General features: G+C 43.5%; 1 protein-coding gene across 3 annotated transcripts in view; it reads right to left on the bottom strand.

Moving 5' to 3' along the window:
• Positions 1 to 27,658, bottom strand: part of NFKB1 (nuclear factor kappa B subunit 1) — a 127,341-nt gene that overhangs the window by 17,601 nt on the left and 82,082 nt on the right. For all 3 annotated transcript variants that reach the window (XM_053252999.1, XM_053253000.1, XM_053253001.1), the window contains 8 exons: positions 26,479 to 26,571; positions 26,001 to 26,180; positions 22,630 to 22,771; positions 14,142 to 14,256; positions 9,754 to 9,955; positions 8,056 to 8,225; positions 5,832 to 5,934; positions 384 to 508 (listed from right to left, as the gene is read on the bottom strand). In XM_053252999.1, the coding sequence (XP_053108974.1) occupies positions 384 to 508; positions 5,832 to 5,934; positions 8,056 to 8,225; positions 9,754 to 9,955; positions 14,142 to 14,256; positions 22,630 to 22,771; positions 26,001 to 26,180; positions 26,479 to 26,571 (1,130 nt within the window). The remainder of the gene's footprint in view (positions 1 to 383; positions 509 to 5,831; positions 5,935 to 8,055; positions 8,226 to 9,753; positions 9,956 to 14,141; positions 14,257 to 22,629; positions 22,772 to 26,000; positions 26,181 to 26,478; positions 26,572 to 27,658) is intronic.

The raw sequence follows: 27,658 nt of genomic DNA, 5'->3' as shown, positions 1-27,658 counted from the left end.
ATTATTCTTCTTTTTCTAGGCCACCTACTTTGAGAATTTTTCTGTTGAGAAGTGGTATACAAAAGTAGTAGAACAGCTGTGAATTTCATTTTCACAGCAAAAATCAAATTTTAACAAAAGCCCACAGACCTTCAGTTTCAACAAATTACAAACAAATGTATTTGACTTGGCAAACAAGGCATTCTGGATCCTTTTGTAGTTTCCACATTGGCCGTATTTTTCTTTTACACTACAGACTAGCTCACATGAGAACTAGCTTCATTTTTTATCCTCCATGCAATCCCATTCATGGAAGGAAAAAGAAGAACCTAGTCCATGTGTGAAAATTGTCCCTAAACAAAATATTTACTGCCTTTTGGGATATGGGGTCCATGACCACTTGCCTCCCAGCTGGTTGCCATATCCAAAGGTGTTGTTCCAGGTATGATGCCTTCATCTTCACCATCGTCATCTTTCACATCTTCTAGTTCAAACAATGGCTCAAAGTTCTCAATGTGGGGATCTGCACCTTGAGGGTTAAAAAAAACAGGTTGATGAAATGTGCTAAGCAGATGGGGGCAATTTGGATGATCACTGGCCACACTGTCGAGACATCCTTTAATCACATGAGGGGGGCTTCATCTGAAACGCCCCTGTACATGTTCTTCAAACTCTGTTTAGGGTTTTGAAGGGTGTGTAGAGGGGCAAGTTAGATAAATGTCCCCTAATGCAATTAAGGGGTGCCTCAACTAAGCATTAAGACCTCCTCCAGCAATATCAGGGTAGGCACACTTTTGGCACAGCCCTGTCCTCACTGCATGTTGCGGCCACTGTTTGTATGAACTGGCTCTTCTACTGCAGTTTACTCTTATAGTCTAATCTTCAATCAAGTAAGAAAGTCCCAAAGGAACCCAGGAGTTACTGGTGTGGCTTTGTGTTATGTAGATCTCTCTGCCAGGGCACAATCCACGAAATAATTCTTCTGGGAAGTTGAAACGAATGGGAGCTCCACAAGACCACATGCTGGTGGATTGGGCTGTGAGTACAGGCTGAATATCCCTCATCCGAACTGCTTGGGACCAGAAGTGTTCCGGATTTCGGAATATTTGCATGCTGGAATGAGTAATCTTGGGCATGGGATCCAAGTCTAAACACGAAGAGTTACTGTACACTGTATTTTATTTTTTTTAGGTTTTATTTAAAGTATAAAAACAAATAAGCATTGCATTTATGATAACTAAAGGTAGCTGTAAATGTAATGAAAACGAATTGCAAGGAAATTTTCAACACAATGTTGCTGATCATGTTAGACTCAAACATGGCAATTTAGGTGGAGATGAAATTCAGATTTCATGTGAAAATAATGTTGAGTTGGTGCTGCAGGCGCATGCCATGGTGGTTTCTGGATTTTGGAGCATTCCGGATGTCCAGATTAGGGATACTCAACCTATACTCTCTCTTTTCAAGCTTGGGGCATAGCTTGAGTCAAGGGCCCATTATAATAGTCTGTAAATATTTTTACCCAAGCAAGCAAGATGAAGAGGTGCCATCGTTTAGTGGAAGATCACATACTCTGTATGCAGAAAGACAATCTCCAGATAGGGCTGGGAAAGACCCCTACCTGAAACCAGTTTTGCTTCTACCTGCACAGCAGCTTTGAAGAGCCACTTCCAGTCAATGTAGGATATACACTGAGTGAAATGGACCAAATGGTATATGGCAGCTCCCTATGTACCTGTTAATATATTATGCTGGATCTAAAGAGAAGTGACTTCTACTCAGACACATATGAACTTAGAGACAGAATCCCAAGTCTACCCTAGCTGGTTCATTCCCACCAAAAAGAGCAACTTTCTGTTTAGGACCCCCACACACCGCTTTATCACTTTATCTATTAAAAAAAGAATTCCATTTGTTAAAAGATGTCATGCTATATTAAAAAACCATGTTAAGATTTTATTACACACACACACAAAATCTTTTTCAAATGCTAGAACCAGAGTCAACCAGTAGGGGGAGCTCAAGTGCCATATGGTGATAAACATTTCTAACTCTATTCCCATTGTGTATAATTAATCTGTATTGCACTATGCTTATGGTTGCAAAGCTCCTATGAAGGCTTGGAATGTTCAATTGGTCAGGGAAAGCTGTGTGCAGTCCAGCTTCTATGAGGCAAAGGAAAGTTGTCAATTTGGCTGCAATTAAAACCTCACACATGATGGCAGAGGACTGGGAAGAGATCCTGAGATAAAGGAAAGCTAAATACAAGGAGTCTGAAAGGAAGGTGCAGATTAGCAATATTATTTATTTATTTATTATTTGTCTGGTTTATATACCACCCTTCCAAAAATGGCTCAGGGCAGTTTACATCAAAATAAAAACAAAACAATTAAAATCAAAACTATGAAAACAGCATAAAACCAATTAACAGTTAAAACATATATTTATTATTTATTATTTATTATTACATTTATATCCCGCTCTTCCTCCAAGGAGCCCAGAGCGGTGTACTACATACTTAAGTTTCTCCTCACAACAACCCTGTGAAGTAGGTTAGGCTGAGAGAGAAGTGACTGGCCCAGAGTCACCCAGCTAGTTTCATGGCTGAATGGGGATTTGAACTTGGGTCTCCCCGGTCCTAGTCCAGCACTCTAACCACTACACCACGCTGGCTCCCATATAGACAGTTAAAAACCCTGGAGAACCAGCTCAAACATTTACAGCAGTTAAAAACCATTTATAACAAATTAAAAACCCTGGAAGGCCAGGCCAAACAGATTCAACATCTGGGAGTTGTTATAGACACGGAACATGATTGGCTTTTTCTACCATAGGACAGGTTCTGGACACTGTCCACAGAGGTCAATATGGAGCATGCAGCCCTGGCGGTACATCTCTTAACCTTAGCAAGACTCTTGGGCCTGATGGTGGCAACACTGGAGGCAATTCCCCGGGCAGGATTCCACCTCAGGAAACTTCAGTGGTTCCTCCTCCCATATCAGACAGCCATTGCCACCAAGAAACGTCTGCTCCTTACCCTGCTTACTCCTGTATGCCACTCACTTCTGTGGTGGCTTTCACCACAGAACCTGCTGGGAGGGAAGAGATTCCTGGATCCTCCAAAAATTATTGTGACAACCAATGCCAGCAATAGAGGCTGGGGGGCACATTGCAAGGACAAGACGTTCTGATCAAGACCGACAATACAGCAGCAAATGCCCATGTAAACAGGCAGAGGTGAATTTTGCTGGCCAATGGCTGTAATAAAATTGATGATGATGACGATGACAGAGGTGAATGAGATCAAGATCACAAGGAAGCAACCCTTCTGATGACACGGGAGGAACTACACCTGACCTCCCTCTCGGCACATCACGTGAAGGGAGATCTGAATTATCTGGCCAATTGGCTCAGCAGAGACGACCTGTTGCCAGGAGAATGGTCTCTAAACACAGACGTCTTCAACCAGTTATCTTGCACGTGGGAAATACCAGTAATCAACCTGTTCGCAACACCGCAGAACACAAAAATACCAAGGTTCCTGTCCAGGTTCCCATGGAGGGCAGCAGAAGACACAGATGCACTGTCGGCCCCCTGGCCAACAGGGGTGCTATATGCCTCCCCCCTGACCCGGCTACTAACGTGCGTGCTGAGGTGCATCAGAATCCTACAGGCAGAGGTCATACTAGTGGCTCCCTTCTGGCTAAGGAGAACTTGGTTCGCAGAGCTACTGCATCTCAACACATCAGAGTCGTGGTTCCTTCCACTTATTCCAGACCCACTGCTGTAGGGACCAGTGAGACATTCCAACCCGGGCTGGTTACAGCTAGCCGGATGGAGACTGAGCGGCGGATCCTAAGGAGTCAAGGTGTCTCTGATAATGTCTCCAACACAATTCTCACTTCCCGTAGAGCCTCCACGAATAGAGTGTACCAATGTACCTGGAGAGCATTTTTACAATGGTCAGCACATCACAACGTCCCCAGAGGTCAAGCTACCATTCACCACCTTTTGCAATTTCTGCAGGAGGGCCTTGATAAGTTTGGGTTTGAAACCTAACATGTTGAAAAGGCAGGCAGTGTCACTGGTGGGCCTTGTTTCTGGCATATCTACAAGGTTGAATCTTTCGCATCCCCTCCTTAGACTTTTCCTGAGAGGAGCAACATTGTTATCTCCACCTACGTCACACAATTTTCCATCTTGGAGCCTGAAAACCATTTTGAGGGCGCTTCAATAGGCACCATTCAAGCCCATAAAACCAATTCCATTAGGATTATTGTTTTGAGGGCACTTCAAGCCCATAAAACCAATTCCATTAAGATTATTGTCTCTTAAGCTGACATTCCTAATTGCTATTACTTCAGCTAGACGTGTGTCGGAACTGAGAGCCTTATCTATACACAAGGCCTACTGCATATTTACAATGGACTCAGTTTGTCTGATACCGGACTCTTTTGTCTGTGCTAAGGTGATATCACAATTCCATCAGTCACAAGATGTTTTTCTTTCATCTTTCTGTCCACATCCGACACATCCTCAAGAGAAATTGTGGCACAAATTGGATGTTCGACAGTGCCTTAAAATGTATATCAACAGATCAACGTCCTTCTGTAATACTGACTCTCTGTGTCATTTCTACCAGGAACTATGGGCGAGGCGGTAACTTCTCCAACTATTGCCAGATGGATTAGAGCATATATTGCTCTGGCATATGAAACACAGAATCCCTAAAATGTAACGGCTCATTCTACAAGGGCGGCGGCTACATCAGCTGCATTTTCAACCAATGCACCAGTCCAGGAAATCTGCACGGCTGCAACCTGGAAGAATCCGTCCACTTTCACATGGCATTATAAGATGGACATTTATGCCTCTGCTCAGGCGACTTTTGGTAGACGGGTGCTGCAGGGGGTGCTTCGCCAGGAGTAGTCAAGAGTGTATCCCTCCCTTGCAACGTACAGGCTTTGGTATGTCCCATCAAGATGTCCTTGACTACAGCAACCGAGAACATAGCATTGGTTCACTTACTGTGAAGGCTTCTTCTGGTTGCTGGAGTCAAGGACATCTCGGCCCACCCGGCTCAGAGCTTCTTGGCTTACACCTGGGAGATCATTCCCTTAGTTGACTTCGATTAGTGCAAGTACGGAACCTAGATCATACCTCAACTTGCAGGGGATGTTCAATATTGGTTGCTTACGCAACTTACGTTTTTATTCTAATTTTATTCACATATATTCTGTGTTGCTTGTTCTAATCGTTTGGAACATATGGCAGTCTTTATTTGCTAACTTGGCTTGTAAGAACTGGGCAGAGTCATCTCCTTCAGGCTCTCTAGAGGCTTCTTTTTTCAGCTAATTAACATAGCGAGATGTCCTTGACTCCAGCAACCAGAAGAAGCCTCCATGGTTAAGTGAACTGATGCTCCATTTCTGCCGATGTAGGCGTTTAGATATATTTGTAGTTCATCAGAATTTTATGTCAGAAGCTTGGGAACAATGACGACTGGACTATTTAATGGCTCCCTGTCCCCTGCTAACTGGGCAGAGAGGCACCTTTTTAACGTGGTGATTCTCTTTATTTAGCAAGGGGAGAGTAACTGGCCCCATCCACCCCCCGCACAGTACTTCCAGTTACTGTTGCTGGTGTCTGTCTTATGTTTCTTTTTAGATTGTGAGCCCTTTGGGGACAGGGAACCATCTTATTTATTTATTATTTCTCTACATAAACCATTTTGGAAACTTTTGTTGAAAAGTGGTATATAAATATTTTTTGTGGTTGTTAAAGGTGAATTTTTTTTTGTTCATGAGAAACTCATGTTTCCTTAGCCAGTCATGTGCTGACCACTTCCTTACCTGCTGCTTTGAGAAGAGTTGTCAGTTTTGAAGAGCCCCTTCCAGCTGCTATGTGAAGTGGAGTGGTTCCATCATATGTAGTGCTGTCAACAAATGCATCGCCCTAATTTTTTTGGAGGGGGGAAAAAGGCCTGGTTCAGCCACTTGCATCATGCTAAGTTTAGCTGAATTTCAGTAAACATTAAGTAAAAAAGGAGACAACACATCAGAAACTAAAACTTGGGACTGAGCTACATGTTATATTGAAGTTCTGGGATTAAATCCTCACAATGTAATTTTCTTCTTGTAAAAATGGTGCAGCGGTGGTGGGGTGGGGGCAAGGTCATAGGTATAATATCACAAGGGGAGGAGAAAAGTTCCAGTTCCCTGGGACCCCAAGTTGCTCAGCTAGTGGGCCCCCTCCCCGCCAGGCTTCCTGGGAACTGGTGTGTGTGTTGGGGGGAAGGGTTGGACCTCCCCTTTGCCAAGGCCTTGATCCAAAATGGTTGCTATTCAAAGAAGAAAATTACATTAGAAGTTCCAGTAGTAGTGGGGATGGGGCAGTATTATTTATTTAAAATATTTATACCCTGGCTCCTCTAGTAACTACTGCTCAGGGCGGCTTACAACAATAAAATAGATACAATATGCAATAAAAGTAACACAATTAACCCAATTAAGTTAACGTTAAAAGTCAGGGTAAAAACCACAAACAGCATTAAATTTCAAATTGAAAGTTACTTTAAAAGCTAAAAATTGAGAATTATAAAAACTAAAGAACCTACCAGAAATAACCAAAGATGGAGCATTAAAAAGCCTATTTTAAAAGATGCATTTTTAGTTGTTTTTAAAACACTGAGGGAGGGGGCATGGCGAAGCTCTTCAGGGAGGGCATTCCAAAGCTGAGGGGCCACAACTGGAAAGGCCCTGTCTCTAGTCCCCACCAACTGGATCTCTTTAGTGGCAGGGCCATGAGCAGGACCTGAGATGATGAGCAGAGGGCCCTGGCAGGTTCATATGGGCAAATGAAGTCTGACAGGTACCCTGGCCCCAAGCTGTTTAGAGCTTTAAAGGTCAAGACCAACACCTTGAATCTAAACCAGAAGCAGACAGGTAACCAGTGAAGCTGCTGCAGGATGGGTGAGATACTCATGAAGCGATTTGTGCCCACAAGCATACTTACAACAACATTCTGGACCACCTGAAGTTTCTGAACAGTCTTCAAGGGCAGCCCCATGGAGAGCGAATTACAGTAGTCCAATCTGGCTGTTACCAACACATGAGTGACTGAGGTCAGAGCCGACTTCTCCAAGTAGGGTTGCAGTACTGTAGCTCAGTGGTAGAGCATCTGCTTTGCATGTAGAAGGTCCCAGGTTCAATTTTTGGCGCCTCCCTGTAGGGCTGGGAAAACCTCCTGCCTGAAGCCTTGGTGAAGCTGCTTCCAGTCAGTGCAGACAATACTGAGTTAGATGGACCAATGACCTGGCTTGGAATAAGGCAGCTTCCTATGCAGTGTTCTCTCTAACTATTTTCATTGTGTGCGGAATGAGTTTTGGTCTGGGCGGCAGTATCAAGGCAGTGTGCGCGCACATATAATCTGAGTGGGACCTTCCTAATCAAATCTGAGCGGGATCTAAAATCTGAGTGGACATCCAAAACCGTGTGAGCGTGCGCATGTGCGCACAGCTTAGAACGAACACTATTCCTACGGCCCTATCCTCAAGTATTCATAGGAACTAGCTCCAGTATAACAGATCATCTGGCCCTCAGCTTTGCACCATAATACTTGAAAGGTTTAGCTGCTTGGCAGTTCTGCTGGCTGTGTTAATTGGCATCACAGCTTCTCAGCCAAAGGCCATTTGATAATCCTAGATCAAAGGCAGGCATTTTACTAACCGTGGGCGAAATCTACACTCCTGGGCCCTAAAGACAGGTCAGGTGAAAGGGATGTTATTGTTTAAACAAAAGGTCTGTGTTGTTTATACTTTAACACCGAAACAGGCCCTTTGCAAAGCAGTTTGAAATATGATCTTGTTTTCACAGTGCTGAAAATTAAAAGCAGTCAACAAATACTTGGAAATTTTGGATGGCGGAAAACATCTCAGTGACTTTACTGTTGGGCGTGGCTGTGGGTTGTATGTTGCCAAATTTGACCTAGGTGGGAGGATTACAGTGAAAAGCACAGCTTCTCCTTTCAAGAAAGGAACTGAACTAGAGAACAAGTTTTTGCCCCCATGAAGCTCACCTCAAGCAAAAGGCAACCTGCCAAGGAAATATTCCCTTGTTCAACAGCCAAGTGCAAGGCAGTTCTCCCAGATTTTTGTTCCTGAGCATTGACATCAGCCCCAGCAGCAATGAGCTGTCGGAGGCAAGACACACTGTTTGCCATCACAGCCAGGTGAATGACATTCAAACCTGCAATACAAAAAAGAGCAAACACAGTACTGTAAGGATGAGGTTTCAGGCTAAGAGAAGGGTCAGATCAGTTTTGAAAATAGATAGGCAGTACAGCAGAGGAGGAGGAGGAGCAGAACTGGACCAAGGGAGGAGGCAAAGCTGTCCTACCCAGCTCCTGCCTTCCACACAATCACTTCTCCCTCCTCCTACCTAGTTGTTTGCTTCCACACAACCAAATATTGGGAGTGTACACAGCTCCCAAACCTGTGTAGGACACTTGTTTTCAGTTGTGTGAGCAGCCTCAGTAATTCCCCTTGAGGCAATACTACACAAGAGGTTAAATGCATCACTGGCCCTGGTGTGCTTTAATTTTCTTGGTAAACAAGAGCCAGATTGCACCCCCATGCACATTCATGCTGCAGAACAGAGTTAGTGGGGATTTAACCCATCATAGTCTTGTGCATAAATACAAACAGCAACCAACAAAACGACAATTCTTTGAATGAAACTAGATGTGACGTTGAATGAGTCACTGGCCTTGACATGTTTAGATTTTCTTTGGCAAATAGCAGCAGGGAGTTATGGGGGAGTTTAACCCTGCCTGTGCATTTAATTTATGTACAAGACCTGATTGCGCTTCTGCAGCTGCTATTTGTCAAGGAAAAAATCTTCAGTTGGCACCAATGAGAGTTTTTCCCTTTGACAAATAGCAGATAGCATTTGGAACAGAAGGATCCAGATCACGACCTGAACAAGTGGGTCAGGGTTAAATTCCCCCATAATTCCCTGCTATTTGCCAAAGAAAACCGAAACCTGTCAGGGCCAGGTTTCATTCAACATCACAGCTAGTTTCACTCAAAGAGTCAAATTGTTGTTGTTTTATTTGTTACTGTTTGTTTTTATTTATGCACAAGACTCTGTAAAGCAGCCTGTCCGACATTCCCTGCAGTGCTCTGACAATGGAAAAAACCCTGTGGGTATGCAAAGAACTTGGAAAGTAGCAGCATGTTGTCCTTCTTCCACAACCCAAGTGGGTAGAAAGGGAGGGGATGTGATTTCACTGCTTTCTACTCCCTCCTAAAGGGCTATTCATTTGCAGGAATGTGCTCTTGAGGGCTACATTACCCTCAAGGACACATTCCTGCAAGTGAATAGTCCTCCTGTGGGGAGGAGAGTGCAACAGAATTTGTGTCCCCTCCTCTGCCCATGCTAGGCTGAGGAAGAAGGACGACCCACTGCTAGTTTCCAGCCTCTTTGCCTCCCAGCAATGGACTTCTTCCATTGTCGGAGCACAGCAGGGAATGCCAGCCACTGTGCATTGATGGTACTGTATAACATGACAACTCATTAATCTGGAGGCAAATCTCATATGCCAAAACATCGGGACAAGGACTATTCTGAGACTGACTCAGGAGGAATCTACATGGTATGGAAATGACTAATAACCCATGATCGAAAGGATACCACAACCCCGTATGTTCTGCATAAGCTACAAAACAGTACAGAATTAGAGAAACATTCTGCAGAATTTCTAGTTTTTGCTTACCTTCCCCATTAGGAAGGTCTTTCATCACAGATGTCTCTTTGTGGTTAAGCAGCACATTTAACACTTTCTCATCTCCCTGTTGGGCCGCCAGATGCAAGACTGAATTGCCGTGGCGATCCAAAAGGCTCACATCTGCCCCAGCTCTCAACAAGTCTTTCACCACTCCTGTCTGCTTTGTGATAACAGCCAAGTGTAAAGGGGTCTGTTTAACAAAAGGGAAAAGGGGAAGAAATAACTAGCAGAATGTGATTGTAAACCTCATATAAATACATGTTAAAAAATAAATACTGTAATAATTGATAGGTAAATGTACAATACAAATGATAGAAGTTTGGATTTCAAACTAATGAGCATGAGATGCTTGCGAAATGAGTGTGCTTAAGATAAACCTTGCTAGCTGAGCAAAGAAGCATAATTTAAAGTGGTTAAATCTCTTATACAGTATTTAACAAGAAAGAGCAACTGTTCATATGACACCTCAGCACAGCATCCCTTCAGTGGTTGTTTCTTATGTTTCTTTTAAAATGGTAACCCCTTTGGGGTCAGCAAACCATCAAATTTCTTTTTCTATGTAAACCACTGAATTTTTTTTTAAAAATCAGCACATACATATTTGTAATAAGAAATAAAAAAGGAAACATAGGATGTCTTACATGTGCTTCTACTTCTTCCTAGCAAAGTGCATATATTCCTTCTGACAAGCTTCCAGACTTCTGCCACCTGCAAGTGCTACCTTTACTAGGTTGTAGATAAAAGTGAAGCCTATTCTCCCATGTGATTTGCATTCCTATTAAGATGGAAATGCACATCCCAGAAGGCAGTAATGGAAGAAGCTCTTGTTTAAGGTCTCCAGTTCTTTCAAACATAAATATTAGTTGCTTTCAGAATAATACTGGAAGTGGTCTTGGAGCCTGATCTCTTTATGGCTCTGGATCATGGGCGTAACGATAGGGGGGGCAGGGGGGGCACGTGCCCCAGGCGCCACTTAGTAAGGGGTGCCAAAAAGTGCCCCCACCAATCCCCTTCCTTTCCCCATTTTTTTTTTTTTTTTTGTTTTTGCAAAAAAAAATTTGGGGGGTAAAATTTTTTGAGTCCGGGTCAGCGGCAGCGCCCCTCCCCCCCCTCGGCGCAGGCGCAACTTGCTAGTCACTCTGCTTCGTTTCCTGAGCAGCAGCAAGGAATCTCTTTTTCTCTAGACAAGCAGGCGCCGTGCTAATGGGACTACCACTACTTCTCTTCGGCTTGCCTCCGCCTCCTCTAGCCTCCGCAGCAGCTTGCGCGCCCTTTGCTCCCGCTTACTAGCAAGGCACCTGGTGTCTTTGAGACGCCAACCGCTTTTAGTAACCTGAACTAAGGCGTTAGTGCAGCAGTGCGCCGGACTTCCTCTCTGCTGCTTTCCTATCACTAGGCGGGATGGCGGTAAACACACGGTACTTTCTGGCAGCAGCCGTGACTTTTAGCCGAGCCTTGCTCCTCTGCGTGCTCTTCTCCTTGGTACGGCCCAGCTCAGGTGAGTGAGCAGACGATGCGCGTGAGAGCAGCAACTCCTGCGCGCTCTTGACTCCCCTTGGAAGCCTTCCCCTCTCTGTGAAGCTGCGGTCCTCCTAGGCACGCTTGAGCGGGACTCGGGACAGGGAGTCACTAAGACTTCTTTTTCCTGCGTAGAAGAGCATAAAATTGCGCCGTGGGTGCAGCCTTTCCCGCGCAATCTGCCTGTAGCAGTGGTAGAGTAGAGATTGTTCCCATCGTTTCCTAGGATTTGCTTGTTCATTCTTTCATTAGATTTTTTTTTTTTTTGCAATGCCGCAGTAAATTTGTTAAACTTTAGAGCTTCTCAAGGGCAGCTCTGGGGTGGGGGACAAGAGGGCAATGCGTGGGGTTGTTGTGTTTCCCCCTCCCGCAAAGCGCGCTCCCGCAAGTAACTGGCGGAGGCTTCTGAGGAGCCTTCGCTTTGGCTTCAGTAAATGCTGCTAAGGACTGAGATGCCTGTGGCGGGGCGGGGGCGGTGTGGAGACGAATACCTTTGCAATTGTTTATCTTGCAAATCAGATGGAACAGATTGGGTTGGGGGAGGCGAAATGTGGAAGAAATCAGTCCCTCAACCTGGGCGGGCACATTTGGAAAATCTATTGCGCTAGGTTTAGTCTTGCAGTGGTTTCCTTTATTGTTTTCATTAGGGGATCTGAAGCACAGCAGAATTAATCTAACTCTCGACCTTCCCAATGGTGGAAAAGGCTTTGTGGTGGAGTAGGAATATTATTTGCCTCGGATTTTATTGAGGATTTAATGCTTGCTGCCTGGGAAGGCTCCGTGGCGGGCGCACTTTCCCCCAGGGTGGAGGAGCCTGCCTCGCCTTTCCCCCAGTTTGCTTTTCCGGTGCGTGTCCCCTGGCTTAGGGAGCGGGCGCGCGCGCACACACACACCCCTTCGCTCAAACAGAAGCTGAAGTTGGGAGGGGTTTCTTCTCTTCCACCACACTCCCCGCCAGCAAGCAAGTCTTCCCTGCCTTCTTGGGTATGTTTTGGTGTTGGTGATCCTTTTTAGTGGCCACCTTTGACTTCCAGTCTCTGGGATTTGGCATGTTTGGACCTCTTCTTCTTCCTCTGCTGTGAGTTTTACAGTTATTTCAAACAGATGAAATGCATTCCACTTACTGACCATTCTTCTGCAAATCAGTTTCTTTCCACTGAAAGATTAGCTAGAAAACCAGCTAGAATTTCAAATGGGATTGTTTAGGCACTGAAGAATAAGTATTAATAGCAAAAATGTATTCATAGTATGATTGTTTTCTGCTGATGAAAATGAATTGCTACTTTAAAAATAAGAAAGAAAGCAGCCTATTCATTATAGAATATTTGTTCTGATCCTCTGCAATCACATTCCCAATTTATAAATAAATATGTATGTATAGGTCATTATAGAGTCTAGAGCAGTAAGCCCCAGTTATCCAACTTCTTGCAAAACAGTACGGCTTTCAATCAAAGTTATTGATTATTGTTCCACTTTATCCAACTTTTTTGCTTTTTCAAAGAGAACTTTGGTTGGGGTGGAAATAAAGAGAGAGTGTTTTCATTCTTATTTACATTCAAACATAATCAACAAATTGAATTAATTGCCAGAAGATGTAAGCCCCTTTCATTATTTATAATAATATAGTATCATTGCATCATAATTCTGATGTTTGAGATACAAGCCAACTCCACAGGGCTGTTGTGAGGAAAAACCTGTCTTGGAGATGCTGCCAGGGAGGGAACCTGGAACCTCCTGATGCTCTTCCCAGAGCAGCTCCATCCCCTGAGGGGAATATCTTCCAGTGCTCACACTTCTAGTCTCCCATTCAAATGCAAACCAGGGTGGACCCTGCTTAGCTAAGGGGACCAGTCATGCTTGCTACCACAAGACCAGCTCTCCTCCTCCACAACATAGGAGTATATACTGCATGTTGGCATCTGATGTAGGAATCTGCTTATGGTGGGCAAACATGTGTTATGTATGCACAGTATGTTGGGGGTGGGCGGGAGTGGCACAGCGGGGGGGGGGGGGCAATTTCAGTGCTTGCCCCGGGCGCCGTTTCCCCTAGTTACGCCTCTGCTCTGGATTACATACACCTGGGTCTCTCTTGATACAATTCCTGAAGAGAAGCATCACCATGGGCAGGCAATGTCTTCTTTTCAATGCCATCCAATCAGAACAGAGTTTCATGCTACAGAGAAGGCACAGATGTAGCTCAAATCTCAACCTCTCAGTATGTAAATGGACCACATTAATAATCCCATTCTTGTGTGCCCACAACCACAGTAATACCAGAAAGTCATTAAAAATGACTAAATAAAATAAAATGCTGACTCAAGAACTATAGACTGAAAGGCACAACAAGAGATTATCATAAATAGCCAATCTCATATATATGCATTCACCTGTATTTCCTCTCAGTTTCTCTGGGTGCCCCAATGTATAAATAACATAACTTCACACAATTTGATTGGATTTTAATAAACAATGGCCAATATCTTCACTAACCATGCAGAGGCATTGTGTGCAAAGTGCCTCTACAGCATTAAGTAATCCAGAATCCCACTGCACACATGGGGGGCATTTTGTAATCTGTCCTTCCCCCAGAAGTTAACATATGGAAATATGTCCCCGAATGCTGCATGGCTGTCAGGGACATGTTTACGGGTGTTAAAGAGTGCTTCTGGGGGAAGAAAAGAGAGATGAAAACTGCCTCTTCTGCCCATGCAGTGGGTCTCTAGATTATGAAATGCTGTAGAAGCACTTTCCACACAATGCCTCCACACAGTTAGTGAGGATGTTGGTTAATAATTGGGACAGTCATCAGTAAGAGCAAAGTTACCATGGAAGGATCCTCCTCTCCTTTGCGTCCATACCTGATAAATGTCATTCCTCACATTGAGAACATCATCAGCATGCAAATCTGCTACCACTTCTAAAAGGTTCCTCACCAGTTCCATGTGAAGATGAATAATTGCCAAGTGAAGGACACTGCCATTAATCAAGAGAGAGAAAATAATTTTAAGCTAGAGAAAGCAAACATATACAGAAAGAGATTTTGGTTTAAGTTCTGCTAACTAGCCAAAGAGGCGCATTTTAAAGTGCTGGTACTAGACATAGGACAAATGTGCCCACAAAATATTCTTTGAAGATTCTCTGGGGTAGAACATGAGGTGGGAAATTCTGAGAATTATCTGCTGAGTTCTAAAACATTCTTTCAATATCCACTGAGTAATTCTCATGGTATCATTTCCAGAAATGGTGTTCTCTGAAATAAGAAAAAAGCCCCAAATAGGCTTATTTTCAAATTCCTTAGAAAAAAAGGAAGATAATTAATGGACTTAATTGGAACCAATTAAGGTAGAGAGCTTTGGATTAGCCTTTATAATATATGAATCTTTCTTTATATACTACCAAAGCATATCCTTCAAAGAAGTTGAGAGATTTGGTCATTCTAATAATATCTCTCTGTCTCCACAGCACCGAAACAGAAACTCCTAAGGAGCCCTTTTGTTTTGCTAAAAGCAGGCATTTTTTGTTTTGGTAAAAGTAGGTGCCTGGAACAACTTGAAATTGCAAATTAACAAAGACCTGAGTCTAGGCCTCCAGGCTTAGGAAGTCCAGACTTCCTAATTTTCTTTGCTCTTCCCAAAATGTTATTTTGTTCATTAAATAGACTATCAGCTATTTATGAAGCTTTTTTTTTTTTAAAGAAGTCTTCCCCCCCCCCCGCAAAGTATGCTCTTTAAGTACTTTGGAGCTCTGAATTCTTTGTTAAAATGCCCCCAAGGAGCCATCTATGAATAGATATGCAACTTCAAATTATTCCTGTGTGAAAAAAATCTAAGAGGTGAGAATTTGGGGATTTGGAGAATAATTCTTCAAAATAACCCCCATATTCCCCCCCTCCCCCACCGATGAAGAATAATAAAATAAATTCAAATTGGACACTATTCTTTTCCAAGTCTAGCTGGTTCTCATTTAGTGGGGGGAGAGCAACAGCCCCTATTCAACCTAGCACTGCGTCTCTTGATGGTGTTTCCCTTGTGTTTCCCTTTTAGATTGTAAGGCCCCCCCCCATTCTATTTCTCACTCCTTTTACTCTGCAAACTGCTTTGTGATTTTTTTGTTTGTTGAAAGGCGGTATTTAATATTCTTTCCCGCTCACATACTGTGCAAGGCAATGTGGGCGATAGATGCCTTGCCTGCGCTGCTGCTTCACACAAGTACACACAAGAGTTGTGCTGCAGAGCAGCTCTGTTGCTGTGTAAAATTGCACAACAGGACACGCACTGGAAATAACAGGCATCCTATTGTGCACAGCTATATCCCTGCAACTTTATGTTGCAGCAGGGCTGCCCTGCAACGCAACTCTCCCTAACACTGTTTACATGTGTGCAGCAGTGAGGGCAGGGGCTTGCACAACCAATAACAGCAGCAGCAACACTTTGCAATACTTTTCAAACACGTTTGTTGATATGCGATGTGTAGTCGTTAAACAGATTGTGTCAGAACAGTTAAAAAGATAGATCTATCTCTATCTCTATCTGTATAACTACTGAAGCTCAGTTTCTAAATCTACTGTTTTAATGACTGTAGTAACAATATTTTGCAACCCAAATTTGTGCTCCAGCACATCATGGCTTCAGAATGAAACATGGCTAACAAGTTTCGTGAGTCCAAGAGCTGTCCTTGAAACTGCTGGAGGAATTGGTCTTTTCTCTGGGGATTTCCCTAGCATTTGGCTGACCATGACTGTTCTTCATTTTAATACAAAATCTGACTCAGGATCACAAGATTCAGATAAGTAGTTGGCATGTAAATTGAAACATAGTACAAAATCTAACCAAAACATTTGGAACAGATCAGTGGCTGTTGTGGATTCTTTTTAGCCTTTGGGGTCATTTTTAGCCTTTGGGGTCCAAGGAACCATCTTTTTTCTAGTATTCTTTTTCCTGTGTAAACCACTTTGAGAACTTTTCTGTTGATAAAGCAGTGCAACAATAACAACAGTGGCTGACATTCTCCACAGTGCTATGGCAGCGGAGGAAGTCTTGAGATGTTGCAAAGAGTCTGGAATCTAGCTGCGGTTCTTCCTTCTTTCACAGAGCCTGGAGCCTATTTTTACTGCTCTCCCCTCCCTCCTAAAGGACTATTCACTTTCAAGGATATATCCCTGAAGGCTGCACAACCCTAGGAAAACATGCAAGTTCTACTGCACAGGCACACTGTATTAAGTAGTTGCCTAACTGCACTCTTGCACAACATCACCAGGGCTGGCTTCTATGTGAGCAGCACAACCACCAGGTGATGGGAATACTGGTATTGCCTTGTGCATCATAAGGGTCAACAACAACAATAATGGATGCTGGGATGGGAATTAACCACATTATTTGCCTCCCTGGCACAATCACTTCCTTTTAAATGTTTACCAGAGCAGCATTGCAAATAACTACCAATATTTGGGAAATAGCTACCTGTGATGGCTCAAGACCTCAGGCAGGGCACCAAATGCCTTTCCCTTTAAGCACACCCTCCTCCTGATGATCTTCTTCTTCTTCTTCTCCTTCTTCCAGCAGGGGGCAGCATCTTGCTGCCTTACTGGTGCCCCAATAATCTGCCACCTGAAGCAACCACCTCACATTGCCTCATGGAAGGGTTGCTCCTAACAGATACACAATGGCAGCTGCTCCCATGCCATTCAGTTAATGAATGAACTGGAGTTTGTATCATTTACCAGCATTTAACTTCCACATTTGAAAGAGAACAAACATCCATTCTTTGCTCAGCACCCTATTTGCCTTTCACTATTTGAAATAGTGAAGTATTTCCTTCACTAGAACATCCTGGGGTTTCTCTCTCTCCCAGAAGTATAACCAGTTGTCTAAGAAGTGCACAGTTCATCTGGAGACTCTACATTTCATAGGGCACTGGGTGACTGGAACAAACAAAAATGTGACGTAAAAACGTTCCCCATAGTTACTACTTTATCACTGGCTATGTTAACTAGACCTCATGTTGCAACATTATTTTGAGGACACATATTACAGCTGCTAGAACTGAATACATTGACATTACAAATCTGCAAAAACCGATTTGTTAAAGACAGTTAGTAGCTGTAAAGCAATGCACTTAATTTTGGATGGCAGTCATTTGACTAATATAAACATGTTAATAAGCTGCATATTCATGGGACTGCATCCTGCCTGCATCAAATTATTTTACAGCCTATAGGGCTACCTACCAGTGTATACCAGAAAGCCTGCCATGTTAGTGCGGTCTTAATTGCTAACAAAATTATCTGAAGAGCATGGAAATAGAGGACTTCATCCAGCTATAAAATGTGGCTACAGAAGCTAATCATACGTGCAGAATGTTTCGGTGGTGAAATGTTTCGACTCAAAACAGGCCGTTTCAAGGGTTTCGAGCTTGAAACAGAACACCCTTTAAATAAAGGGCCTGCTTCAAGCTCAGAGTAGAACAACCCCATGGAGACACTTTGTTCCAGTTCTAGGTCTCTTTTTTAAAGCACTGCACCTTCAAAATGGAGGGATGGAAGGGCCAAGCTAACACTGGCCCAGTGGGTGCTTGCGGGGCGGGGCGGGCTACCTTGTAGGGATGTGCACGAACCTGTCCGGAGGCCCTTTTATGTGCCTCTGAACAGGTGCGAACACTTGGCAGTTTGGGAGGTTCGAAGGCCGGGGGAGGGGGATAACTTTAAGAGCGGGGGAAGGTACACTTACCTCCCCCACACATTTCCCCCACCTGTGCTCACTTAAAAACCAGTCCGGCAGAGCGGCAGAGTACCTCCCTGCTGCCCTGTCCACTCCTCGGACCGGAAGTAACCCATGCACACGTGGGGCACACGCGCAACGTTCTTTTTATAACATCGTGAATTAATTAAATAGTTAAAAGGGGGCATGGTCATCCCAAATAAAAATGTGTTGCAGTACTTCTGGAAATGGTTTAGGCTTATACCTTGTTGCATCTCCAAGAGAAGCAGATTTCATAATAGTAGAACAATCTGCTTCAATAATGTCCCTTCTTGTGTAGATTTAACAAGCAGAGGGCACGGTCAAGAGTGAACATTCTTCATTCAGCTTAAAGACTGGTAAGCCTATTCTGTACCTAACTGGAAGCTGGCATGTTACCTGTCTCCAAATATCTTCTTCTTAGTGCAGACAGAAGCAACTGGGTTATCTCACTGTAAAGATCTAATTATGTTGCAACATATGCCTTGAAGAAGGTATACCATGACTAATACCAAGGACAATCCTCTCTCAAAGGGAATTTCCTGTTTAAGTGTACTTTCCTGAGAGGAAAATGCATCCAAACCTTGTCCCAGCTAACTCTGCACAGAACAAGGAGGAGCTCAAATTGCAAATGGTGAATTCACAGGAACCCTAACCCTAATTAGCCAAGAATAGATAGAATCATCTAAGGGAACCCAGTAAGTTAAGCATTCCAAGATGGCAGCCAGCCAAAGAGTTGTGCAGACTCCAGTGTTCCAGCAGGGAAAGTTTTAACCAGATTAAAAAAAAAAAAAAGGCCGACAAGAACCAAGGGATGGGCTCCCAAAGGATGCAGATTAGACACTTCTTCCTGCTGCTTTAGAGGAGGATTTCTGGCATAACTCCCAAAGACTGTTCCAATACCAGCACCAGAATCAACCACTCCTACTGTAGCAGCACCAGCACCAATAAATTTGGCAGCTGTGTCAATGTCCCTGTTGAGAGCACTAGTCTGAAACTTCCTTTGTGACAATTGACTGCCAGTATTGTGAGACTGCCTTCAGTTTCTAGCTTTTTAAACACATTTATAGTTTTCAGCTTTTTAAATAACTTTTAATTTTGAAACTTTTTTAAAAATTGTAATTTTAAATGTGGTTTTAGCTTGATATTTTAACTTAACTTATTGGTCTTATTTTTATTAATGTTGTGAGCTGCCCCGAGCAGTAATGTACTGGAGGGGCGGGGTATATATATTTTAAATAAATAATCAATCAATCAATATGAAACATCAATTGACTCAGTCAGCCCAATACTGTCTATTCTAATTAGCAGTAGTTCTCTCACACATTTCCAGCCTTGCTATCTGAAACCCTTTACCTGGAGATACTCAGGAATGAACCTGGGATCTTACAAACACAGGGCATGTGCTCTGCCACTGAGCTACGGACCTTCCTCATCAATGAGCAAAGGATTTGATCCAGCAACCTCTCCCACTCAATAAATAGACTGGTGGTTTTCGGACTGTATTTTAGGGTTCCTTAGGAGCTTGTTAGAGCTCCATCAGAGCTTCCGGCGGTCAAGGGTAATTTCCGGGGGTCAGGGGGTGATTCTTTCAATTTTTTTACCTTGTTTTCAGTCGTCATGACTACGATTCCCCTAACCACCTGTTTGCCATTGAAACCAATGGCTCGTCTACTGCGAATTCGCCAGCCGCAAGGGTTTCCAGGAACAGAACCCTTGTAGTTGGCGAGGGACAACTGTATAGTGATGGAATACAAGCCCCCATGACTGTATCTGTGAAATGAGCTGTATTGTTTTGTTTCTGTTATACCCATAACAGAAACAAAACAATACAGCTCATTTCACAGATACAGTCATGGGGGCTTGTATTCCATCACCATTGACCATCATAAAGATTCATTCATTCATTCATTCAAGCCCCCATGAAAGTTGGCTTGCTTGCCTGTGGCTAGCATTACCATGTGCAGTCACAGAGCAGTGGGACGTGTATTCTAGAGCACACACTCGGTTCACGTGGGATAATGCAGAGGCCCAGCAGACCTGCCAGCACTCCACATGAAGTGCACATCCTAGAACATGTTGGATTCCAACTCCCATCACCCCTGACTATTGGCCACTGTGGCTGGGGCTGATGGGAGTTGTAGTCTAAGGTTGGGAGGCCAAAGTTGTGCAGCCCTGCCGTTAAATATTTCCCTGTCCTTAGAACCTTTTGCCACACACAGGGGTTCCTTGGTACAGATAAGGGCTCCTTGAAGATAGATGTTTAAAAACAAGGTTTTTGCCTCATTTGGATTACTTCCCACTGGATCTTCTGGTGGTGCCTCAGGAGGATGTAAGAAACTGGAGGACTCTTGAACCACAGCAAGGTTAAAAGTGGGAGTCCTTGGGAATGGGAGGGAGTCACTGCACAAGGAGTTGGGTTGTGGTTGTAGCTTAGCGGGAGAGGATCTACTTTGCATGCAGATGCTCCCAGATTCAATCCTTTGGCATCTCCAGATAGGGCTTTCAAAGACCCCTGCCTGAAACCTTGGGAAGCCACTGCCAGGCAGTGTAGCCAATACTAAGCTAGATGGACTCAGTGGTCTGACTTGGTACAGTATAAGGCAGCTTCTTATACTGGAAGTGCAGACAAGGAATTATGTGGCAAGGCCACGACACTTGGAATTTGCTATCAGGTGTCCTCTGTCACCCCATTCTATGAAGACTTTCACAGAATACCCTGGGAAGCTGAGGCTCACCAGTATAAGAGTCAGGCAGACCTTTTGTAGAGAGATTATCTCTAACCTTCTGAAGAAGATGATCCCCCCCCCCCACTTTGGAAGCTTGGGCTAGCTCATCTTAATCCCAGTCAATCTTTCAACAGCTTCTTGAGCTATTTCCCTGGTCCTCTTTCCCCTGCAAGTGGGTCTTCCAAAAAATAAATCCATTTTTGAAAGGGAAGCTGATTGGAATAACTATAAGGGAAGTAGACTATGGTTTGAAGCCTCAGGCTTGCTGGAAAAGGCCTGGGATTAATTGTATCAGATCTAGAACAACTAAAGGGGCTCAGGTGTCAATAGATACATCATGTTTTGGAATGCTACACTAGATGAGTCAAATCATTTTGTCCCTTTCTCTAAATAAAAAGCACTGACGTCTGAATCACTGTGGTGCAACCTCATTCTGGAAATGCTACTTTCCCTTCCTGCATCATCTCAGAAGCGATGAGCTCGATGTATGTAAGAGGATATGACATTTATCACTCACCCAGCAAAAGTGGTGGGAGGAGAAGCAAAAAATAGTAAAACAAAGAAAAGAACATGAAACAGAGGAATACACATATCTATTCCCTGGTGTCCTAGGTTGAGGGAGTTGCCAGAGGTGCCTTTTATGAGCTTTGGCTGCTACTCCAGCTGCGTCCATTTCTTGAGATAAATGACCTCAGAACAGTAGTACACCTGCTGATCACCTCCAGACTTGATTACTGCAAGGCGCTCTATGTGGGGCTGCCTTTGTACGTAGTCTGGAAACTGCAGTTGGGCCAGAATGAGGCAGCCAGGTTGGTCTCTGGGTCACCCCAGAGAGACTATATCACTCCTATCTTAAAAGATCTACACTGGTTGCCAATAGGTTTCTGGGCAAAATACAAGGTTTTGGTTATAACCTATAAAGCTCTAAACAGCTTGGGCCCTGGGTATTTAAAAGAATGCCTTCTTTGCTATGAACCACACTGGAGAGGTTGGTCTGCAGTTGCCACCGGCTCTTCTGGTGGCTACTCAGGGATGGGCCTTCTCCATTGCTGCCCTGAGGCTTTAGATTAGAACACACTTCCTGCAAAAATAAGAGCCTCCCCATCTCTTGCAAGTTTTAAAAAGGCAGTCAAGACGCATTTGTTCACTCAGGCTTTTAATTAGATATTGTTTTAATTGCATTTTTAATAGTTTTAACATTTTAAATTTTAATTGTTGTAATCTGTTGTGTTTATTATTTTGTTGTAAACCACCCAGACACTTGCATTTTGGGCGGTATATAAATGTGTTAAATAAATAAATAAATAAATAAATAAATAATTATGAAAGAGCTGAAAGCATGATCCTTATGGACGCATAACCAGAGCACCTGCAAGTGAGTGGGAGGTACCGGCAGTCTAGAGGTGATCTGCAGATGTGTTGGTATTAAAAAGAATCTGACGGGGGAGGGGGAGACACGTAAAGGGGCCAAAACCCCTCAAAATTGCCCCCATGTAAGCCAATGGGGCAGAATGTTTGTGTCCTCAGAGTGCAGTTAAAAGACAAGCAGATATGTGGAGCTAATGGAACTCTATCGTGAGGGTGGTGGGAAGGAGGGTTCGAACAAAAAGGTGGAACATTTCTCAGCTTGAAAAATACTCCCTCAAGACAGTCTTCTGCTTCTGAGGGGGAAAGCTGCATAAAACCTTCACCATGCTCAGGTACAGGCAACACATTCCCACCAGGGATATACCACAACATTTTTCAGTGGGTCTGTATTTGTTTCCTATTACATCCTCTGAATGAAAGAACTACTCTCAGGACCTTGAAAAAGGGTATTGGATACAAAATGGTCACCCATCACTTTACAGAAGCTCATGATATGAATGCTACAGCAGACTTACTTGTCACCATTTTCATCTTGGACAGTTGTAAGATGGCGCTGAACAGATAGTAGCATCTTCACGTCTCCAGTTACCGCATAGTCAAAAAGGGCATTGGCATGACGCTTAGCAAGCTCCAGGGCCTTCTTCCAAAATAAACCATCTGCAGGGGGTGGGGGCAATATCAATCTTCAGTATAAACAAATATACAAATAATATCTCAGATGCAATACAACTGTGGTATATATGACCGTTACCACCAACCGATATCTCAGTGCTAAAGAACACAAAACATTGCCGTTCTGCTGAGCAAACCACTTAAGCTGGTGCTGTCTCAATGAACAAGTCACTCTATTAAGCAATGAGAGCGGGTAAACAGGAATTATCTTGCTAAAGAGGTCACTCTTGCTACAGGGGCTTTGAATTATCGCAGTTCTGGCACGCCAGCAGTGTTGTTATCCTGCATGCTGATTTTGCTAATCTTGGTGGTCCAGCAGTGATAAACAGGGGAATGACCCTGTTTATGGTTGATGATTCAGGATACCGATCATCCACAAACTCTTAATGAGGCAGGACCTTCAGGATGGAATCAGACAGACAATGAGCCGATGGCTTATACAGGTAGCAGCTCAATTGACAGTGGATAATCTGGGCTCTCATTTCTTGCCACCTAATGGTGCTGCAGGGAAATGACTTGACTAGCAGAGGTTGCCGGTTTGAATCCCTGCTGGTATGTTTCCCAGACTATGGGATACACCTATATCGGGCAGCAGCAATATAGGAAGATGCTGAAAAGCATCATCTCGTACTGCATGGGAGATGGCAATGGTAAACCCCTCCTGTATTCTACCAAAGACAACCACAGGGCTCTGCGGTCACCAGGAGTTGAAACCGACCCGACGGCACACATTACCTTTACAAGAAGGTTATTAAAGAGCCGATGATGATCAAGTAATGTTATTTATAATATAAAAAGCACCTAAGATTTTCTATGTGCCATAAAGTTGTGCCTCTTACTCCCTAGGCAAATTACTTCCCCATAGGCCCTGCCCACAGGCTTACAGTGGATGGGGAGAGAAATGGAAAACAAGCCAATTCAGGCACAAGTGCTTTCATGTTACATAACAATCAGGTGGAATGGGCACTGAGGGGAAAGTTTTAGAAGGGGAAGAGCCAAGTGTCATGTGGCCCCAACTGAGCCAATGGAGTGGGTCACATTGCCTCACCTCTCCCTCTGCTGCATCATAGTGAATGGCTACTAATAATAAGCACAGGAACAAAGGAAGCTGCCTTATATTGAGTCAGACCACTGGTCCATTTAGCTCAGTATTAACTACACAGACTGGCAGTGGCTTCTCCAAGGTTTCAGGCCAGAGTCTCTCCCAGCCCTATCTAGAGATGCCAGGGATTGAACCTCGGACCTTCTACATGCCAAGCAGATGCTCTGCCACTGAGCTATGGCCCCATCCTTCTCAGAGAGGAGAAGCCAACGGCAGTTGGTCCCAGTTGAGCTGATGAAGTAGCCTCTGCAGACCACTCCCTCAGCTGCAGCCAAATGGAAACGTGCAACGGAACTTTAAAAAGGAAGGAAAGAAGGAAGAAACCTCTTAGTTTCTTTCATTTTAATGCCACTGGACTAGCCCAAGTCCATTGCATGAACCGAAGAGGCTCTTTGGATCATTGCCTAGGAAAACATTTTTAGGAAAGAATGATCTTTTTACTTGTTGAAGAAACCTTTTTACTTGTTGTTTTTATTGTTTTGTTGTAAACCGCCCAGAGACTTGTGTTTGGGGAGCTTTCAACCCTTAAAAAAACCACAACCTCCACAGACTCAAATCTAAGGCAAAAATGGCCAACACTTCTCCCAATTTATCCTTGGTTTCTTTGATGGAACCTTTGATCAAAAAATTTCAAAACTGATTCACTATTCACCCATGAGATGTATGTCATGCCATAATATTTCATGATTAGGGACGTTCATTAAATATAAAGCCACAAAACTTTAGCAAGGTTTCAGATTTAATAAACTTCCTTAATCATGAAATATTATGAAAAGACACAAAACTAAGTTACCGTACACATAATTCTCCCATGTCGAATTATCAGTTATTCCTTCCAGTACACACTCTAAAGAGTCAGTTTACTTTAACAGAACTACAGAGGAAGTAAAAATGCTACTATAGTTCAAGAGAGAAGATGTGTCAAAGACTACTTTCTCCCACATGAAATCTGAAGGCCCTTTTTAGGGTGCAAGGTCAGTGCCACTGGTGGGACGAGCTCAACACTGGCCCAAAGGCACACGAGGACTCAAGAGACAGAAGTCCCACGGTGCTGTAAACTTCTTTATTTTGAGCCCAACACGTTTCGGCTGAAGGCTTTCATATTTTACCAAAAATGCATAAAAATATTCTTCCTGCTCCAGGTGACCCTATAATCTCAGGATGTAATTATTATCTTTATTTTCCTGTCTTTATTCTCTTTTATGAAGCTATACTTCATATTACATTCATATTACATTGTATCTAAATTGTTATTATACTGGTACTCATTGTTACTTGTTCTTGTATCACATTTTTGTTTGGAATACTTCTTTTGTATTCCTTACAGAGCAGATCACACACTACTTCCAAGACCAATCAAACATTGCCATTCTGGACGTGAATGCTGCATGCAAGCCTTTGATCTGAGGTTCTCCTTTCTAGATGAACACTATAACGGCAACCCAATCCTATGCATGTTTACTCAGAAGTAAGTCCCAGTGTGTTCAGTGCTGCCTACTCCCACTCGCCCGCCTACTTGCATAAAACAGCAATCTAAAGTAGCAATTCTAAACACATTTACTAGGTCAGTGTTTGTCACTGTAAGGTCTGGGGGATCGTCACTGTAAGGCTTGGGGGTCAGTGACGGCCCCCATCAACCCTAAGTGTGGCTCTCCGACTAATTGTTTATTGGGGCTGTGCGATGCTTCAGCTAAAGCTGAACACTCCGCACGGTCGCCTGGCCTGGCACCATCTGGAGATGACCATTCCTGTGATGCAATGCTACACTTTACTTAAAGCCAGGGGGCATGGAGCAATCTTGAGCCCCTACACTGTCTTGGAAGGAATGCACAGAGTCCTGGGAAGTGTAGTCCTTCCCAAGGCCTTCCTCCTAAGAGAGGGCTCTCTCTCTCTCTTAGGGCCCTCCTAGCACTGAGAAAAGTGCAGTACTGCGTGGAGGCCAGCACTGTGGGAAATGGCTCTTGCAAAGAAGTTGCTGGGTTTTTTTGCCAATGCGGTCCCTGCTTGAAGAATAGTGTAGACCACTGTACTAGGGAGTGAGCTCCATGAGGTCTTACTTCCAAACACACACGCATAAGATTGTGCTGAAAGTTAAGCTGTTTGTCCACCTACCTTGTAAACTAACATCTGTGTCAGCACATGACAAAGTAGCTTCTTCTGCTTTCACGTCAGGGGCAGCACCAGTTCCAGTGTTGCCTGGCTCTTCAACCTTTACTTTCTCCTTGAATTTCACACTGTGTTTTTTGTTGCAGTGGCTTTCACCATCCTTCTCAGGCTTGTCATCTGAGAATCCTTAAAAACAGAAGTGACATTAATTTCCTCATGCTGATTAGGCATTACAGGTAAAACAAATTTAAAGGACGTGGAGCATCAGCGTCTGCACTTGTCTTTCCTATTGCCAATGTCAATTCAAACAGCAGCAAAAGGCAACTGGCAACATTCCCCATCTCTAGAGATTAATGCTAAAGATAGGAATCATTTGATAAACCCAGTTTATATTGTTTATGTAGTATACAAAAGTAACACTGATTGTGATGATATTCCCCTCTTGTAAAGCACACCAAAGATGGAAAACACCTTAGATACTTACCATGTTTCATTCCTGCACCACCAGCCTTGTTTGTGCTCGAATGGAAGTGCATTGCTCCATAACTAGAAAACCCATATGGTGGGTACCCATACCCTAAAACCAGAAGAAGAAGAAAAGATATATCAGTAAGTTATACTTGTTATATATTGTGTTTGGGTGAGGTTCCCAAACACAAACACAGTAGGTTATACTTCATTCATTCATCTTTGTACACCTCCCCAAATTTCCTTCTCTGGGCTGTTTACAGCAAAACAAAACAGAAATTAAAACCTTAAAACAATTTAAAACCACAAATCTAGTTAAAAAGCTTAGGTGAATAAATATGTCTTTAGAGACCTTTTAAAAATTGTCAGAGACAGGGAGGCTCTTATTTCAGCAGGGAGTGCATTCCAGAGTCTCATGGCAGCAATGGAGAAGGCCTGTCCCTGTGCAACCCACCAGACGAGCCGGTGGCAACTGCAGACGAACCTCTCCTGAAGATCTCAATGGGCGATGGGGATCATAGTGAAGAAGACGTTCTCTTAAATACCCTAGGCCTAAGGTGTTTAGGGCTTTATATGTTATAACCAGTACCTTGTATTTTGCAAGGAAACTTCTTAGTAGCCAGTACAGGTGAAACTCGGAAAATTAGAATATTGTGCAAAAGTCCATTAATTTCAGTAATGCAAATTAAAAGGTGAAACTGATATATGAGACAGACGCATTACATGCAAAGCGAGATAAGTCAAGCCTTAATTTGTTATAATTGTGATGATCATGGTGTACAGCTCATGAAAACCCCAAATCCTCAATCCCAGAAAATTAGAATATTACATGGAACCAAGAAGACGAGGATTGAAGAATAGAACAATATCGGACCTCTGAAAAGTATACAGTACACTGTGCTTGATTGGCCAGCAAACTCGCCTGACCTGACCCCATAGAGAATCTATGGGGCATTGCCAAGAGAAGGATGAGAGACATGAGACCAAACAATGCAGAAGAGCTGAACGCCGCTAATGAAGCATTCTGGTCTTCCATAACACCTCATCAGTGCCACAGGCTGATAGCATCCATGCCATGCCGCATTGAGGCAGTAATTGCTGCAAAAGGGGCCCAAACCAAGTACTGAATACATATGCCTGCTTATACTTTTCAGAGGTCCGATACTGTTCTATTCTACAATCCTTGTCTCCTTGGT

This window comes from Hemicordylus capensis, chromosome 5 (genome assembly GCF_027244095.1).
Source record: "Hemicordylus capensis ecotype Gifberg chromosome 5, rHemCap1.1.pri, whole genome shotgun sequence".
NCBI lineage: Eukaryota > Metazoa > Chordata > Lepidosauria > Squamata > Cordylidae > Hemicordylus > Hemicordylus capensis.
This window is presented reverse-complemented; position numbering and strand designations above follow the sequence as displayed.